This window comes from Oncorhynchus nerka, linkage group LG1 (genome assembly GCF_034236695.1).
Source record: "Oncorhynchus nerka isolate Pitt River linkage group LG1, Oner_Uvic_2.0, whole genome shotgun sequence".
Classification (NCBI taxonomy): Eukaryota; Metazoa; Chordata; class Actinopteri; order Salmoniformes; family Salmonidae; genus Oncorhynchus; species Oncorhynchus nerka.
In genome coordinates this window covers 10,250,024-10,268,124 of record NC_088396.1, presented here as the reverse complement: position 1 = coordinate 10,268,124, position 18,101 = coordinate 10,250,024, and the positions used below count along the sequence as shown (strand labels likewise).

At 41.5% G+C, this 18,101-nt stretch overlaps 1 protein-coding gene across 3 annotated transcripts in view; it reads left to right on the top strand.

The window, feature by feature from the left end:
* Positions 1-10,464, top strand: part of LOC115137366 (PMS1 protein homolog 1) — a 57,948-nt gene extending 47,484 nt beyond the window's left edge. For all 3 annotated transcript variants that reach the window (XM_065002429.1, XM_029673768.2, XM_029673697.2), the window contains exons 12-13: positions 6,444-6,604; positions 8,628-10,464. In XM_065002429.1, coding sequence (XP_064858501.1) covers positions 6,444-6,604; positions 8,628-8,825 — 359 coding nt within the window. In that variant the 3' untranslated portion in view covers positions 8,826-10,464. The remainder of the gene's footprint in view (positions 1-6,443; positions 6,605-8,627) is intronic.
* The last annotated feature ends 7,637 nt before the right edge of the window (positions 10,465-18,101 follow it).

The following is an 18,101-nucleotide window of genomic DNA, read 5'->3' as shown; positions in this document are numbered from 1 at the left end:
GGCAGACCATTCCATAAAAATGGAGCTCTATAGGAGAAAGCCCTGCCTCCAGCTGTTTGCTTAGAAATACTAGGGACAATTAGGAGGCCTGCGTCTTGTGACCGTAGTATACGTGTAGGTATGTACGGCAGGACCAAATCAGAGATAGGTAGGAGCAAGCCCATGTAATGCTTTGTAGGTTAGCAGTAAAACCTTGAAATTAGCCCTTGCCTTGACAGGAAGCCAGTGTAGGGAGGCTAGCACTGGAGTAATATGATAATTTTTGGGGGTTCTAGTCAGGATTCTAGCAGCCTTATTTAGCACTAACTGAAGTTTATTTAGTGCTTTATCCGAGGTAGCCGGAAAGTAGAGCATTGCAGTAGTCTAACCTAGAAGTAACAAAAGCATGGATACATTTTTCTGCATCATTTTTGGACAAAGTTTCTGATTTTTGCAATGTTACGTAGATGGAAAAAAGCTGTTCTTGAAACGGTCTTGATATGTTCGTCAAAAGAGAGATCAGGGTCCAGAGTAACGCCGAGGTCCTTCAGTTTTATTTGAGACGACTGTACAACCATTAAGATTAATTGTCAGATTCAACAGAAGATCTCTTTGTTTCTTGGGACCTAGAACAAGCATCTCTGTTTTGTCCAAGTTTAAAAAGAGAAAGTTTGCAGCCATCCACTTCCCTGTGTCTGAAACACAGGCTTCTAGCGAGGGCAATTTTGGGGCTTCACCATGTTTCATTGAAATGTACAGCTATGTGTCATCCGTTAAGTTAACGTGTTTTCGAATGACATCCCCAAGAGAAAAAATATATAGTGAAAACAATAGTGGAAATTTACAGTTGATTTTGTCAGAGGACAAGTCATTCACAGAGACAAACTGATATGTTTCCGACAGATAAGATCTAAACCTGGCCAGAACTTGTCCGTGTAGACCAATTTGGGTTTCCAATCTCTCCAAAAGAATGTGGTGATCGATGGTTTCAAAAGCAGCACTAAGGTCTAGGAGCACGAGGACCGATGCAGAGCCTCGGTCTGATGCCATTAAAAGGTCATTTACCACCTTCACAAGTGCACTCTCAGTGCTAATACCAGACTGAAGCATTTTGTATACATTGTTTGTCTTCAGGAAGGCAGTGAGTTGCTGCGCAACAGCCTTTTCTAAAATCTTTGAGAGGAATGGAAGATTCGATATAGGCCGATAGTTTTTATATTTTCTGGGTCAAGGTTTGGCTTTTTCAAGAGAGGCTTTATTACTGCCACTTCTAGTGAGTTTGGTACACATCCGGTGGATAGAGAGCCGTTTATTATGTTCAACATAGGAGGGCCAAGCACAGGAAGCAGCTCTTTCAGTAGTTTAGTTGGAATAGGGTCCAGTATGCAGCTTGAAGGTTTAGAGGCCATGATTATTTTCATCATTGTGTCAAGAGATATAGTACTAAAACACTTGAGTGTCTCTCTTGATCCTAGATCCTGGCAGAGTTGTGCAGCCTCAGGACAACTGAGCTTTGAAGGAATACCTAGATTTAAAGAGGAGTCCGTAATTTGCTGTCTAATAATCATGATCTTTTCCTCAAAGAAGTTCCTGAATTTATTACTGCTGAAGTGAAAGCCATCCTCACTTGGGGAGTGCTGCTTTTTAGTTAGCTTTGCGACAGTATCAAAAAGAAATTTCGGATTGCCCTTATTTTCCTCAATTAAGTTGGAAAAATAGGACGATCGAGCAGCAGTAAGGGCTCTTCGATAATACACGGTACTGTCTTTCCAAGCTAGTCGGAAGACTTCCAGTTTGGTGTGGCGCCATTTCCGTTCAAATTTTCTGGACGCTTGCTTCAGAGCTCTGGTATTTTCTGTATACCAGGGAGCTAGTTTCTTATGAGAAATGTTTTTAGGGGTGCAACTGCATCTAGGGTATTGCGCAAGGTTAAATTGAGTTCCTCAGTTAAGTGGTTAAATGATTTTTGTCCTTGGGTAGGCAGAGGGAGTCTGGAAGGGCATCATGGAATCTTTGTTTTGTGTGTGAATTTATAGCACGACTTTTGATGCTCCTTGGTTGGGGTCTGAGCAGATTATTTGTTGCAATTGCAAACGTAATAAAATGGTGGTCCGATAGTCCAGGATTATGAGGGAAAAACATTAAGATCCACAACATTTATTCCATGGGACAAAACTAGGTCCAGAGTATGACTGTGACAGTGAGTAGGTCCAGAGACATGTTGGACAAAACCCACTGAGTCGATGATGGCTCCGAAAGCCTTTTGGAGTGGGTCTGTGGACTTTTACATGTGAATATTAAAGTCACCAAAAATTTGAATATTATCTGCTATAACTACAACGTCCGATAGGAAGTCAGGGAACTCAATGAGGAACGGTGGATATAGCCCAGGAGGCCTGTAAACAGTAGCTATAAAATGTGATTGAGTGGGCTGCATAGATTTCATGACTAGAAGCTCAAAAGTTGAAAACGTCGTTTTTATTTTTTGTAAATTGAAATTTGCTATCGTAAATGTTAGCAACACCTTGGGAGATATGGTCACTAGTGTAACCAGGAGGTGAGGCCTCATTTAACACAGTAAATTCTTCAGGCTTAAACCATGATTCAGTCAGGCCAATCACATCAAGATTATGATCAGTGATTAGTTAATTGACTATAATTGCCTTTGAAGTAAGGGATCTAACATTAAGTAGCCCTATATTGAGATGTGAGGTATCACGATCTCTTTCAATAATGACAGGAATGGAGGAGGTTTTTATCCTAGTGAGATTGCTAAGGCAAACACCCAACCCAGGTCGAGGCACAGACATGGTCTCAATGGGGATAGCTGAGCTGACTACACTGACTGTGCTAGTGGCAGACTGCAGCACAATTCCAGTGGGTCAGAAGTTTACATACACCAAGTTGACTGTGCCTTTAAACAGCTTGGAAAATTCCAGAAAACGATGACATGGCTTTAGAAGCTTCTGATATAGGCTAATTGACATAATTTGAGTCATTCGGAGGTGTACCTGTGGATGTATTTCAAGGCCTACCTTCAAACTCAGTGCCTCTTTGCTTGACATCATGGGAAAATCAAAAGAAATCAGCCAAGACCTCAGAAACAATTGTAGACCTCCACAAGTCTGGTTCATCCTTGGGAGCAATTTCCAAACGCCTGGAGGCACCACGTTCATCTGTACAAACAATAGTATGCAAGTATAAACACCATGGGACCACGCAGCCGTCATACCTCTCAGGAAGGAGATGCATTCTGTCTCCTAGAGATTAACGTGCTTTGGCGCGAAAAGTGCAAATCAATCCCAGAACAACAGCAAAGGACCTTTCTGAAGATGCTGGAGGAAACCGGCACAGTAAAACGAGTCCTATATCGACATGAACTGAAAGGCCGCTCAGCAAGGAAGAAGCCACTGCTCCAAAACCGCCATAAAAAAGCCAGACTACAGTTTGCAACTGCACATGGGGGATTGTACTTTTTGGAGAACTGTCCTCTGGTCTGATGAAACAAAAATAGAACTGTTTGGCCATAATGACTTTCGCTATGTATAGAGGAAAAAGGGGGAGGCTTGCAAGCTGAAGAACACCATCCCAACCGTGAAGCATCATGTTGTGGGGGTGCTTTGCTGCAGGAGGGACTGGTGCACTTCACAAAATAGATGGCATCATGAGGTAGGAAAATGATGTGGATATATTGAAGCAACATCTCAAGACATCACTCAGGAAGTTAAAGCTTGGTTGCAAATGAGTCTTCCAAATGGACAACGACCCCAAGCATACTTCCAAAGTTATGGCAAAATGGCTTAAGGACAACAAAGTCAAGGTATTGGAGTGGCCATCACAAAGCCCTGACCTCAATCCCATAGAAAATTTGTGGGCAGAACTTAAACAGCGTGTGCGAGCAAGCTCTGTCAGGAGGAATGGGCCAAAATTCATCCAATTTATTGTGGGAAGCTTGTGGAAGGCTGGAAGCTTGTGGAAGACTACCCAAAACGTTAAACAATTTAAAGTAATGCTTCCAAATACAAATTCAGTATATGTAAACTTCTGACCCACTGGGAATGTGATGAAAGAAATAAAAGCTGAAATATATCATTCTCTACTATTATTCTGATATTTTATATTCTTCAAATAAAGTGGTGATCCTAACTGACCTAAGATTAGGATTAAATGTCAGGAATTGTGAAATACTGAGTTTAAATGTATTTGGCTAAGGTGTATGTAAACTTACAACTTCAACTGTAATTGGCGACCCAGGCGAGGCAGTCATTAGAGAAACCAAGGCTGTTGAGTCTGCCAATTTAAGAATGTGGTGATTGACAGAGTCGAAAGCCTTATCCTTAGCCTATGGTCGATGAAGCTGCCCAGTAAAGTCTTTTATCGGTGGCGGTTATGATATCATTTAGGACATTGAGCGTGGCTGTGGTGAAGCCGTGACCAGCTTGAAACCAGATTGCATAGCGGAGAAGGTACAGTGGGATTTGAAATGGTCAATCATCTGTTGATTCACTTGGCGTTCGAAGACTTTAGAAAGGCTGGGCAGGATTGATATAGGTCTGTAACAGTTTGGGTCTAGAGTGTCTCCCCCTTTGAAGAGGGGGATGACTGCGGCCAGTTTCCAATCTTTAGGAATCTCAGACGATACAACAGAGAGGTTGAACAGACTAGTAAATAGGGGTTGCAACAATGGTGGCGGATCATTTTAGGAAGAGATGGTCCAGATTGTCTTGCCCAGCTGATTTGTAGGGATCCAGGGGGCTTGGGCCAGTTGCTGCGGGGGGTGCAAAGATGTTGCCTGGGGTTGGGGTAGCCAGGTGGAAAGCATGGCCAGCTGTAAAGAAATGTTTATTGAAATTCTCGATAATCATGGATTTATCAGTGGTGACAGTTTTTCTTAGTCTCAGTGCAGTGGGCAGCAGGAAGGAGGTACTCTTATCCATCGACTTTAGTGTCCCAAAACTTTTGGGAATTAGTGCGTTGTCTGCATAGCAGTAAAAGTTGACAGTGTTTCTGAATGACATCACCAAGAGGTAACATAATGACTTCAGTTGTACAACTGAATAGGTATCCCTCTTTCCCTTCCCTTTCCCTACATAGTGAAAACAATAGTGGTCTTATAACGGAACCTTGCGGAACACCGAAGTTTGCCATTGATTTGTCAAAGGACAAACCATCCACAGAGACGAACTGATGAGATCTAAACCAGATAAGAACTTGTCCGTATAGATCAATTATTTTCCAATCGCTCCAAAATAATGTGGTGATTGATGGTGTCGAAAGCGGCACTTACTTGACCCTGCTTGTCATGTATGAACGTTTAAAGTTAGGTGCGTGGATATGAAAATCAGTCAGTATCTCGTGTGATCACCGTTTGCCTCAAGTGGCGTGACACGTCTCCTTCACATAGAGTTGGTCAGGCTGTTGATTGTGGCCCGTGGAATGTTGTCTCACGCCTCTTCAATAGCTGTGCGAAGTTGCTAGATATTCGCGGGAACTGGAACACGCTGTCATACTCGCCGATCCAGAGCATCCCAAATGTTTGTTTCACTCAGGAAATGTGTACAGATCTTTGCTACATGGGGCTTTGTGTTATCATGCTGAAACATGAGGTGATGGCGGCGGATGAATGGGCCTAAGGATCTCGTGACGCTATCTCTGTGCATTCAAATTGCCATAGATAAAATGCAATTGTTTGTTTTCCGTAGCTTATGCCTGCCCCTACCATAACCCCATCGCCACCATGGGGCACTCTGTTCACAACGTTGACATCAGCAAACCGCTCGCCCACATGAAGCCATACACATGTATGCGGTTGTGAGGCCGGTTGGAGGTACTGCCAAATTCTCTAAAACAATGTTGGAGGCTGCTTATGGTAGAGAAATTAACGTTCAATTTTCTGGCAACAGCTCTGTTGGACATTCCTGGTGTCAGCATGCAAATTGCACACCCCCTCAACTTGACATCTGTGACATTGTTGTGTGACAAAACTGCGCATTTTAGAATGGCCTTTTATTTTCCCCAGCACCAAGGACTACTTGTGTAATGATCATGCTGTTTAATCAGCTTCTTGTTATGCCACACCTGTCACGTGGATAGATTATCTTGGCAAATGAGAAATGCTCACTGATGGGGATGTTAACAAATTTGTGCACACAATTTTACAAGCTTTTTGTGCGTATGGAACATTTCTGTTATCTTTTATTTCAGCTCATTAAACATGGGACCAACACTGTATAATATTTATTCAACAACATTGTATGCCATTAGGATCATTTTCCGCCTCAATATTTTGTTTCCAGTCTGCAAAGACATCGTAATAGTCATTTAGCACTCTATTTGGTCCCTTGGTTGTTTTACTTGGACCCCAGTATGGGTGTAAATCACAATATTTATTTATTATTCTTTCCTGGAGATAGTTGTTAGTGTCTAGAGTATATTAATCCTTGTTTTCTGCTTTCTTTGGCCAGGGTCCTCGTCCACTGAGAGACATCTGGAAGTGACAGCGATGGCCGACTGCGTGCCTTTCCTCGGTATGGAGGACCTCAGGGAGATCCTTACAGCTGTTCTGCACAGGAATGCTAAGACCGTACAGGAGTGCCGGCCGCTAAAAGTCACCAACTACCTTCAGGTGTGAAACTAACATTGATTCATGTACTTGAAAATAAAGCTCACTTACACAATAATAAATGTATGTGTGAATATACAGTGCCTTCAGAAAGTTTTCACACCCGTTGACTCTTTGCACATTTTGGTGTTAAAGCCCGAATTTAAAATGGATTCAATTTTAGTTTTTTTTTTTGGTCACTGGCCTACACAAATATCCCATAATATCAACGTGGAATTATGTTGTTAGAAATGTTTACAAATGAATTAAATATGAAAATCTGGACTGTATTGAGTCATTCAACCCATTTGTAATGGCAAGCCTAAATAAATTCAGGAGTAAACATTTGCTTTACAAGTCACATAATAAGTTGCAATAGTAGTGTTTAACATGATTTTTGAATGATTACCTCATCTCTGTACCCCACACATACAATTATTTGTAAGGTCCCTCATTCGAGAATGAATTTCAAACACAGGTTCAACCACAAAGACCAGGGAGGTTTTCCAATGCCTCGCAAAAAAGGGCACCTATTGGTAGATGGGTAACCATTATAAAAAGCAGACATCGAATATCCCTTTGAGCATGGTGAAGTTATTAATTACACTTTGGATGGTGTATCAATACACCCAGTCACTACAAAGGTACATATGTCCTTCCTAACTCAGTTGCCGAAGAGGAAGGAAACCACTCAGGGATTTCACCACGAGTCCAACGGTGACTTTAAAACCGCTACAGAGTTTAATGGCTGTGATAGAAGAAAACTGAGGCTGTATCAACATTGTAGTTACTCCACAATACTAACCTAATTGACAGAGGGAAAAGAAGGAAGCCTGTACATAATACAAATATTCCCAAACATGCATCATTTTTGCAACAAGGCACTAAAGTTACACTGCAAAAAAAATGTGGCAAAGCAATTCACTTATTGTCCTGAACACACAAAGTGTTCAAAACACATTAAAGTACTTTCAAGCATAGTAGTGGCTGCATTGTGTTATGGGTATGCTTGTAATCGTGAACATGTTTTCACATTGTCATTATAGCGCAGGGGTGGGCAACTCCAGTCCTCGAGGGCCTGATTGGTGTAACACTTTTTATCCATCCCTAGCAAATGCAGCTGATTAATCAAATTGCGTTCTAAGCTGAAGATCATGATTAGGTGATTATTGTTCACTGGGGGAAAACTGTGACACCAATCCGACCCTCTAGGACTCTAATTGCCCACCCCTGTTATAGAGTATTGTGTGTAGATGGGTGAGAAAAAACATTGATTTAATGCATTTTGAATTCAGGCTATAACACAACAAAATGTAGAACAAGTCGAGGGGTATGAATACTTTCTGAAGGCACTGTGTGTATACATAAGGTTCCTATACTGTACTTTCCTGGCGGTAAATTGACGTGAAGGTTTTGAAAGCCCTTTATCATGTAATGAAAGTGGAGATGGAGTCAAGACCGGAACACTCCAGTCCGAGTCCCATTGAGACCCAGACCCTGTATATTGACACCATGATGAGACCAAGACCAATTCATTGTGATAAAACGAGACCCAGAGAAATAATACATTCTCTCTAAACATTTAGCATCTGGCTTCCACGTTTAAAAAGCAAGGTAAGTAAGAGTAGCCATGTCCAAACCTGAATGGGCCCATGGGGCAAAAGCCTACCTCTTGTTTGTATTATAAAACAGCTTGATGTACAAGTACACCACCTGGACAGGATGCTAGTCTATCACAGGGCCTAACCACAAATCCATCTCCCCAACACCCAACCTTCCAATCTCAGGGCAGATACTCTTACCCCCAAGGCCACTGAGTTGGCCAGAAAGCAAGGTGGTGCATCTTGACCACATGAGTTTAGAGACTACAAAAAACAATGTTATTTTCTGATACTATGAGCCGAGATCAAGAACCAGGATAGTGGTGCCAAGAAGCAGACACCCAATGTCAACATCAAGACCACTAGATCAAGACTCTATCTCTAGGTGAAAGCCAAATATACTCACTATGTTGCCTTTAATGCATGATGGTGTGTTCCGCTTGAAGGGAGAAGCTGTTCGACTGGCCCGTCAGCTGCCTGTGACCCTTGCCAAAGAGGATGTAGAGAACATACTTTTGCGGATGCAACAGCAGCTAGAGGAGACCAGCCAAGCCTGCATCCATGGACAAGCCTTTTTCCACCACCTTTCTGACATTCCTGACACCGAACAAGAGGCGCTGAAGATCATGTCCAATATTTTGTAGCTTTGTTATCTTTTGTTACCTTTTCCATGGAGGTATAGAGCTAGTTAAAACAAACCCTGGATAAAGTGCATTCGGAAAGTAATCAGACCCCTTGACTTTTTCCACATTTTGTTATGTTACAGTCTTACTCTAAAAGGGATTAACTTGTTTTTTGTTCATCAATCTACACACTACCATAATGACGAAGCAAAAACAGGTTTTTAGACATTTTTGCAAATGTATTAAAAATGAAACACTGAAATAGTACATTTACGTAAGTATTCAGACCCTTACTCAGTACTTTGTTGATGCACCTTTGACAGCGATTACAGCCTCGAGTATTCTTGGGTATGACGCTACAAGCTTGGCACACCTGAATTTTGGGGGGGTTTCTCCCTTTTTTCTCTGGAGATTCTCTCAAGCTCTGTCAGGTTGGATGGGGAGCGTCGCTGCACAGCTATTTTCAGGTCTCTCCAGAGATGTTCAAGTTCGGGTTCTGGCCGGGTTCTGGCTGGCTGGCATTGAGAGACTTGTCCCGAAGTGCATTGTCTTGGCTGTGTGCTTAAGGTCGTTGTCCTGTTGGAAGGTGAACCTTCGCCCCAGTCTGAGGTCCTGAGTGCTCTGGAGCAGGTTTTCATCAAGCATCTCTCTGTACTTTGCTCCGTTCATCTTTCCCTCGATCCTGACTAGTCTCCCAGTCCCTGCCTCTGAAAAACATAGTGCCAGGTTTCCTCCAGACGTGACGCTTGGCATTCAGGCCAAAAAGTTCAATCTTTGTTTTATCAGACCAGAGAATATTGTTCCTCATGGTCTGACAGTCCTTTAGGTGCATTTTGGCAAGCTCCAAGTGGGCTGTCGTGCCTTTTACTGAGGAGTGTCTTCTGTCTGGCCACTCTACCACAAAGGCCTGATTGGTGGAGTGTTGTAGAGATGGTTGTCCTTCTGGAAGGTTCACCCATCTCCACAGAGGAACTGTGGACCTCTGTCAGAGTGACCATCCGGTTCAAGGTCACCTCCCTGACAGTCTCATCTCTCCCGATTTGCTCAGTTTGGCCGGGCGTCCAGCTCTAGGAAGAGTCTTGGTGGTTCCAAACTTCTTACATTTAAGAATGATGGAGGTCACTGTGTTCTTGGACTTTCATTGCTGCATACATTTTTTTTTGGTACCATTCCCCAGATCTGTGCCTTGACACAACCCTGTGTCGGAGCTCTACGGACAATTCCTTCCTCATGACTTGGTTTTTGCACTGACATGCACTGTCAACTGTGGGACCTTATATAGACTGGTGATGTTACCACAGGTGAACTCCAATCAAGTTGTAGAAACATCTCAAGGATGATCAATGGAAACAGGATGCACCTGAGCTCAATTTCGAGTTGTATAGCAAAGGGTCTGAATACTTATGTAAATAAGGTCTTTCTGTTTTTTATTTTTAATACATTTGCAAAACTTTTGAAAAATCTATTTTGTCTTTGTCATTATTGGGTATTGTGTGTAGATTGCTGACATGTATTTTTATTTAACCCATATTTGAAGATCTGCTTATAATCAAGATGTTGTGTTCCGGATTTTTTTTAAATGCAGGTCTTCATAATAAATGGTTTTATGTATGTATTTACTAATGTTAATGAAAGTGAATAAATGCATGTTATACAATTATTATTTTTTACATCGTTTATTTAGTTAAGCAGGTCTTAAGGTTACAAGAAACGTCCATAGTCGATAAGATTAATATCTAATACATGCATTATATTTAGATTTTGCACAACACTTTTGATTCAGTCTTCAAAGAAATAATAAATATTCTCTAAGTTTTTGTTAATGGATGAATTGGTCATCAAATTTGATCTGATCTTCATTTAAGTCACAACAATAGACAAACTGTGCTTCAACTAATAACACAAATTATTGTATTTTTCTTGTCTAAATTGAATACATAATTTAAACATTCACAGTGTAGGTTGGAAAAAGTATGTGAACCCCTAGGCTAATGACTTCTCCAAAAGCTAATTGGACTCGGGAGTCAGCTAACCTGGAGTCCAATCAATGAGACGAGATTGGAGATGTTGGTTAGAGCTTCCCTGCGATAAAAAAACTGTCACAAAATTTGAGTTTGCTATTCACAAGAACCATTGCCTGATGTGAACCATGCCTCGATCAAAATATCTAAGAAGACCTAATATTAAGAATTGAAGACTTGCATAAAGCTGGGAAGGGTTACAAAAGTATCTCTAAAACCCTAGATGTTCATCAGTCCACGGTAAGACAAATTGTCTATAAATGGAGAAAGTTCAGCACTGTTGCTACTCTCCCTAGGAGTGGCCGTCCTGCAAAGATGACTGCAACAGCACAGCGCAAAATGCTCAGTAAGGTTAAGAAGAATCCTAGACTGTCAGTTAGACTTACAGAAATCTCTGGAACATGCAAACATCTCTGACAATTCTACGATACGTAAAACACACAAAAAAATGGTGTTCATGGGAGGAAAGCCACTGATTTCCAAAAAACCACGTCTGAAGTTTGCAGCAGTGCACCTGGAAGTGCCAAAATATTCTGTGGACAGATTAAACTAAAGTTGAGTCGTTTGGAAGGAATACAACACTATGTGTGGAGGACAAAAAGGCACAGCACACCAACAGTAAAGCATGGTGGAGGAGCATCATGGTTTGGGGCTGCTTTGGTACCTCAGGGCCTGAACAGCTTGCTATCATTGATAGAAAAATGAATTCCCAAATTTATCAAGACCTTTTGCAGGAGAATGTTAGGCTATCTGTCCGCCAATTGAAGCTCAACAGAAATTGGGTGATGCCACAGGACAACGACTCAAAACACAGAAGTAAATCAACAACAGAATGGCTTCAACAGAAGAAAATACGCCTAATGGAGTGGCTCAGTCAGAGTCCTGACCTCAACGCGATTTGAGATGCTGTGGTGTGACTGTGGCATCCCAAGAATATTGCTGAACTGAAACAGTTTTGTAAAGAGGAATGGTCAAAAATTCCTCCTGACCATTGTGCAGGTCTGATCCTCAACTACAGAAAACGTTTGGTTTAGGTTATTGTTGCCAAAGGAGGTATACTTTTTCCACCCTGCACTGTGAATGTTTACACGGTGTTCAATAAAGACATGAAAATGTATAATTGTTTTTGTGTTATTAGTTTAAGTGAACTGTGTTTGTCTATTGTTGTGACCTAGATGAAATCCAGGTAATTCCAAAGGGTTCACATACTTTTTCTTGCCACTGTACGTTGTAAAATATGAAACTGTACATTGCTAACAATATCAGCTTAGGGACATGTTGAAAATCATGTGTTGAATAATCTGTGTCATCGTGGGTTATGCTTATCTGCAGAGCTCTTCATCATTTTTTGGGGAGACGACACCCTTAGGCGTTTGAGTATGTTGGCCACAAAGTAGAGAACAATATTATTCTCCCCCCCCCACACACACAACTCAACTCTACCCATCAGGAACTCACATTCTTATGCAGTGTGCTAGCCTACTTCTAAAAACTGGGTCAGCTTGAGTTGCTGGGCTGCAACCATTCAGCATGATCATGCTCCTGCTGATAGCTGTGATTACTTGAATGGGAGCCAACTATATCTTCATGTCCCGGATTCTCCATGGTAGGCACCTGACTTGGCCCTGTGCTGGACTTTTTTGTGTTTGAGTGTGAAACATTTCCTTCATTAGCAGAAAAACACAGCCTTGTCCTGTGTTACATGTAGGCACCGACAGTTGAAGTCGGAAGTTTAAATACACCAAATACATTTAAACTCAGTTTTTCACAAGTCCTGACATTTAATCCTAGTAAAAATGTCCTGTCTTAGGTCAGTTAGGATCACCACTTTATTTTAAGAACGTGAAATGTCAGAATAATAGTAGTGATTTATTTCAGCTTTTATTTATTTCATCATATTCCCAGTGGGTCAGAAGTTTACATAAACTCAATTAGTATTTGCCTTAAAATTGTTTAACTTTGATCAAATATTTTGGGTAGCCTTCCACAAGCTTCCCACAATAAGTTGGGTAAATTTTGGACCATTCTTCCTGATAGAGCTGGTGTAACTGAGTCAGGTTTGTAAGGCCTCCTTGCTCACACACGCTTTTTCAGTTCTGCCCACAAATGTTCTATAGGATTTAGGTCAGGGCTTTGTGATGGCCACTCCAATACCTTGATTTCGTTGTCCTTAAGCCACTTTGCCACAACTTTGGAAGTATTTTACTTTTTATTTAACTAGGCAAGTCAGTTAGGAACAAATTCTTATTTTCAATGGCAGCCTAGGAACAGTGGGTTAACTGTCTTGTTCATGGGCAGAATAGATTTTTACCTTATCAGCTCGGGGATTTGAGCTTGCAACCTTTTGTTTACTAGTCCAACGCTCTAACCACTAGGCTGCCTGCCGCCCCATATGCTTGGGGTCATTATCCATTTGGAAGACCCATTTGTGCCAATATATTTTTTATATTACCGATATGGTCACCAATGTATTGTGCGTCTCGCGACAATACTGAGAAACATATGAGTCATATAGCTCTATAGAAAACAGTGAGTTTTTACAGTGAGTGATGACAATTACTGGTAAATGTGGGATGTGATCCAGTATTTTAGTTGTGAGGGTATTTTTTTTAATCGTTAAACAATGAGCTGAAAAAGGGCTTACTATTAGTGAGATTATCACTATACAGAGATACAGTAGTCACTGAGAGACCAGAGTTTTAAAAATCTAATTTTAACAATAGACCTCTGATTTGAAATCATAAACAGAAGAATCAATGACCCCACAAAGTGCCATTGACCCATGAAATGTGGTGTGGCTGTAAGAATTCTTCCACTGCTGCAAACCAGTGCCTTTAACACCCATGAGATTAGTGTGTGCTTGATGCCCATGAAATCAAAGTAGTTGCTTTTCTGTGGTTGGCCCAAAAGTGCAGTCACTGTGAGGCACCTCCAATTACCTTGCTTCAAATAAAGCTCAGATGCTGTAAGGATTTAACAGTTGGTGCCCTGTGGACATATGGTTCATGGCTTTAAAATGTTTTGAGCAACTCTATATGAGCAAGGTGGTGGTGGTTATCATGGAGTTTGACAGCAGGGACCTTAAGGGCAGGCTTCCCCAATAGGCGGCCTGCGAGCCAAATTCGTCCCGCGGATGATTTTATTTGGCCCCCCATGTTTTCTTAGCAAAAAATAATATACATATTTTGGAGGTTTTTCATTGTTAGACATGAAACTACAATCACCAGGAAATCAGCTCACATATAAACAGAGGCATACAGTGGGGTCCGAAATTATTGACACACCCTCGATTAAAGATGAGCAAAAATAACAAATTGAAATAGTGAGCTACAGGTAACTGCTAAAATAAGGGAAACATCAACATGGTGTTTTGGGGGTTTGTGTGACCAAAGAGCTCTATTTTCATGTCATCCAACAAATGTAAATGCCTGGAGTTGGCTAAACGAATTTGGGGCTTGGATTGGAACTAGTGCTTTGGTCAGATGACATGAAATTAGAGCTCTTTTGGCCACGCACACCAGTGGTGGGTTTGGGGTTGAAATGAGAATGAATGAAAGCAAAAAATAACCCCATACCTACTGTAAAATATGGTGTTGGATATTTGTTATGGGGCTTATTTTGCTTCCACTTGTCCTAGGGCCCTTGTTAAGGTCAATGGCATCATGAACTTTACCCAGGATATTTTAGCCAAAAGCAAGAATGCTGAAACTTGGCCCCGGGTGAAGCTTCCAGCAAGACAATAACCCCAAGCATACATCAAAATCCAAAATCATGTTACTGAATGTATCCAGTGTATTTTTAGATTTCATTATCAACAAATGTACAGTAAATGTACAGTAAATGTAAAATGCACATAAAATCAACAGTATAATGTTTGGATTGTCTTTTCAGGTGAAATGTTGTCCTTACCTTTTGGTCTAATAATTTAGCCATAATCTCCAAACAGTTCCCTTTCAATTGCTACCATGCTTATGCATTTCATATTTCATACTTCTTTAAGAACTTTTCAATTTAGCCCTATCCATATAGGCCAATTCCTGCGAGTGTGAAGGGTTAATAAACTCTTGCCCGTTTTTCCTTTCGTAAAGGAAATTGCATTGGGTGTTGACCAGCTGAAAACCTTGTCTTGAGAGAATCACATTTTTCTATGAGGTGTTGCGGAAAGCATCTCAAATGCTGCTCTCTAAAAGCCACAGCAAATTGAGGACAAACTTGTTATTTTGGCAAGCTAAATACAATGCCGCTTGAGGGTGGCAAAGGACTTGGAACTTCTCTGCAGCTGTCTCATGAGCATTAAGAGCATTTTAAACTAATGGCATCAGTCCTCTCAAATGAAACTGATGCTAAGGAACATGCTGAGCTTTTTGAATAGTGTCCTAGTAAGGCATATAAATATATAAGACGGTGTCATAACTGGGCCCATAGGGACTGGAGGTGATGGAGAGGTCACCCAATGCCAGAGGCAGACTCTGGCAGTGCTGAGGCCTGGATCAGGTAGTGGTTCCTGGTAGGATCTCTAGGGACCACTTGCTCCAGCCTTGTATGGGCATTTCATAGGGGTGGTGACATTTTTGATTTTTGTCAGGACCAGGGCGGTAATGGCAGGAGAGACTGAGAGCGGCAGGTGGTAATTCAGGTGGATACAGCTCATGTTTCATGGGGTTGGATTGGTTAATGACAATATTAGTTTAGCTTTTGGAGTACCAAAAACAAATAGAAATGAAATGATTCTAATTGTGTCCTCAAAGCCTTTTGATGGAGACTTGGCTACACTGTCAGTCATTGTGCCATTTCGTTTTTTTTAATCCGTCATCACTGATCCATAATTGAAATGTCAGAAGAATAATTGTGGAACTGCTATGCAGGAACTGCTACTAGGGTAGCCTAGTGGTTAGAGTGTTGGACTAGTAAACGGAAGGTTGCAAGTTCAAACCCCTGAGCTGACAAGGTACAAATCTTTCGTTCTACCTCTGAACAGGCAGTTTAACCCACTGTTCCTAGGCCGTCATTGAAAATAAGACTTTGTTCTTAACTGACTTGCCTAGTTAAATAAAGGTAAAATTAAATGTAAGGTTTGTGCATATGAAATGCAGCCATAAGTAAATAATGAACACTTTTTTGTGTGATGTTGAGTCATCTCAGAAATGTGCTAGCAGGTTGGTAGCTGGGGGTAACAAAGCCTTCCTTCGAGTGGCAGTGGTTGAATCCGGGTGTGGTTCTTGGCCGGTTTTTACTTTTGTAATCCTACCCATGCCCTAACCCTATACCCCTAACCTACTAGCTAGCTTGCCTAAACGTAACCTACCCTAACTGTTAACCCTAACCAGTTGAATGCTTAACCTTAACGTTGCCCTAATGTCAATCACGCCCTAGCATGCTTAAACTTAACCTTACCCTATCCTTAGCCACTTACTAGTATTCTTTGACGTAACCTTGTTAACGTACAACTGCTTGCACCAATTGTCCTATTATTTGAAGGACTATATTAGATTTTTGACATAAGCAAAGTGTTCTCTCATATCTAACTAATACTGGTGCCAATAGTGTACTTTATACATTTCTAAATGGAAATCAAAACTCCTCGTCATTCCCTACATCCAGTTTCCTATTCCTTAACAGAAACAGACGGCGCCCCTAACCTCTTTCTGTACTGCTAGGTATAGTATGGATTTCTCATTGCCGATCCAAAAGTTGTGGGAAAGGTGGGTCAATATATAGCCCGTCATTTTATTTAGGCCTTGATGACTTTGTTAATGGGGTTACGTTACCGTGCTGCAAACGAAGTATGCAGTTGCCCCAGTTGTTGAGTACAACCTGAGGAGTAGAGGCCTCGCACGTTGGAGCAGTGATATGAGATATTATATAACTTGATAATGTTCCATCTGGACAGTCAATTGCGTATGATGAGGAGGAGCTAGCAGTATGTAATACATTATTGGGTGCACTATGCTAATTGATGCGCTAACTATTGGTTAAAAAAAAAACACCTCTAGGCTCAGAAGAAAACAATAAATAAAAACATGTCAGGTGGTTTGAATGACAGCTGGTAAAATAAGTAATGACTGACCTTTTTAACTGTCACATGTTTAAAAGATGATAATCAGTTAATCCCCGCTAATCACCCTGATATGACCCCAATGTGCCGAAGGCAGCACACATGGGGCAGAGTACACACACTCTGGAGGCAGCACACTCATGACACGAGTGCATCAGGGAGTACCCACGGCTCTAATCGAAGTTTCAAACAAGGCAGGATCCAGGGCCAAGATGATGGCACCTCTGGGAAGGCTGCCAGCCCTCCTCTTGTACCCCCCCCCCTCCCCCAATAGGCTCTTAAGATCATTTTTGCCTTGCAGCAATGCTGAAGCCATCTGTGGAGTCACAGCGGAGGCCATGAAAACCAAGACGTGTGCTGTGGTTTGACCTTTCCCTGTGGCAACTATAATATTATCATAGGATGAGCTATTGGGTTGCACTCTCCTCGTGTTTGGATTCAGCATAGATATAAATGTGTGTGGGGGAGGGGGTATTTTTTTCAAGACATTCATGTATCCATAAGCATGTTTCTTAGTTTAGTGTGATTTGGTTCCTTATTTTTCTTTTGATTATTTATTCAGACTCATAAGCGAGCATGAAGGTAGGGGTGCAGTGATTCACGTGTCAGATTTAGTGGCACATGCTTACACAACTTTTTCTCTGGTGCATCCTGGGATATACAGTGGGGCAAAAAAGTATTTAGTCGGCCACCAATTGTGCAAGTTCTCCCACTTAAAAAGATGAGAGAGGCCTGTAATTGTCATCATAGGTACACTTCAACTATGACAGACAAAATTAGAAAATAAAATCCAGAAAATCACATTGTAGGATTTTTTTGGAATTTATTTGCAAATTATGGTGGAAAATAAGTATTTGGTCACCTACAAACAAGCAAGATTTCTGGCTCTCACAGACCTGTAACTTCTTCTTTAAGAGGCTCCTCTGTCCTCCACTCGTTACCTGTATTAATGGCACCTATTTGAACTTGTTATCAGTATAAAAGACACCTGTCCACAACCTCAAGCAGTCACACTCCAAACTTCACTATGGCCAAGACCAAAGAGCTGTCAAAGGACACCAGAAACAAAATTGTAGACATGCACCAGGCTGGGAAGACTGAATCTGCAATAGGTAAGCAGCTTGGTTTGAAGAAATCAACTGTGGGAGCAATTATTAGGAAATGGAAGACATACAAGACCACTGACAATCTCCCTCGATCCGGGGCTCCACGCAAGATCTC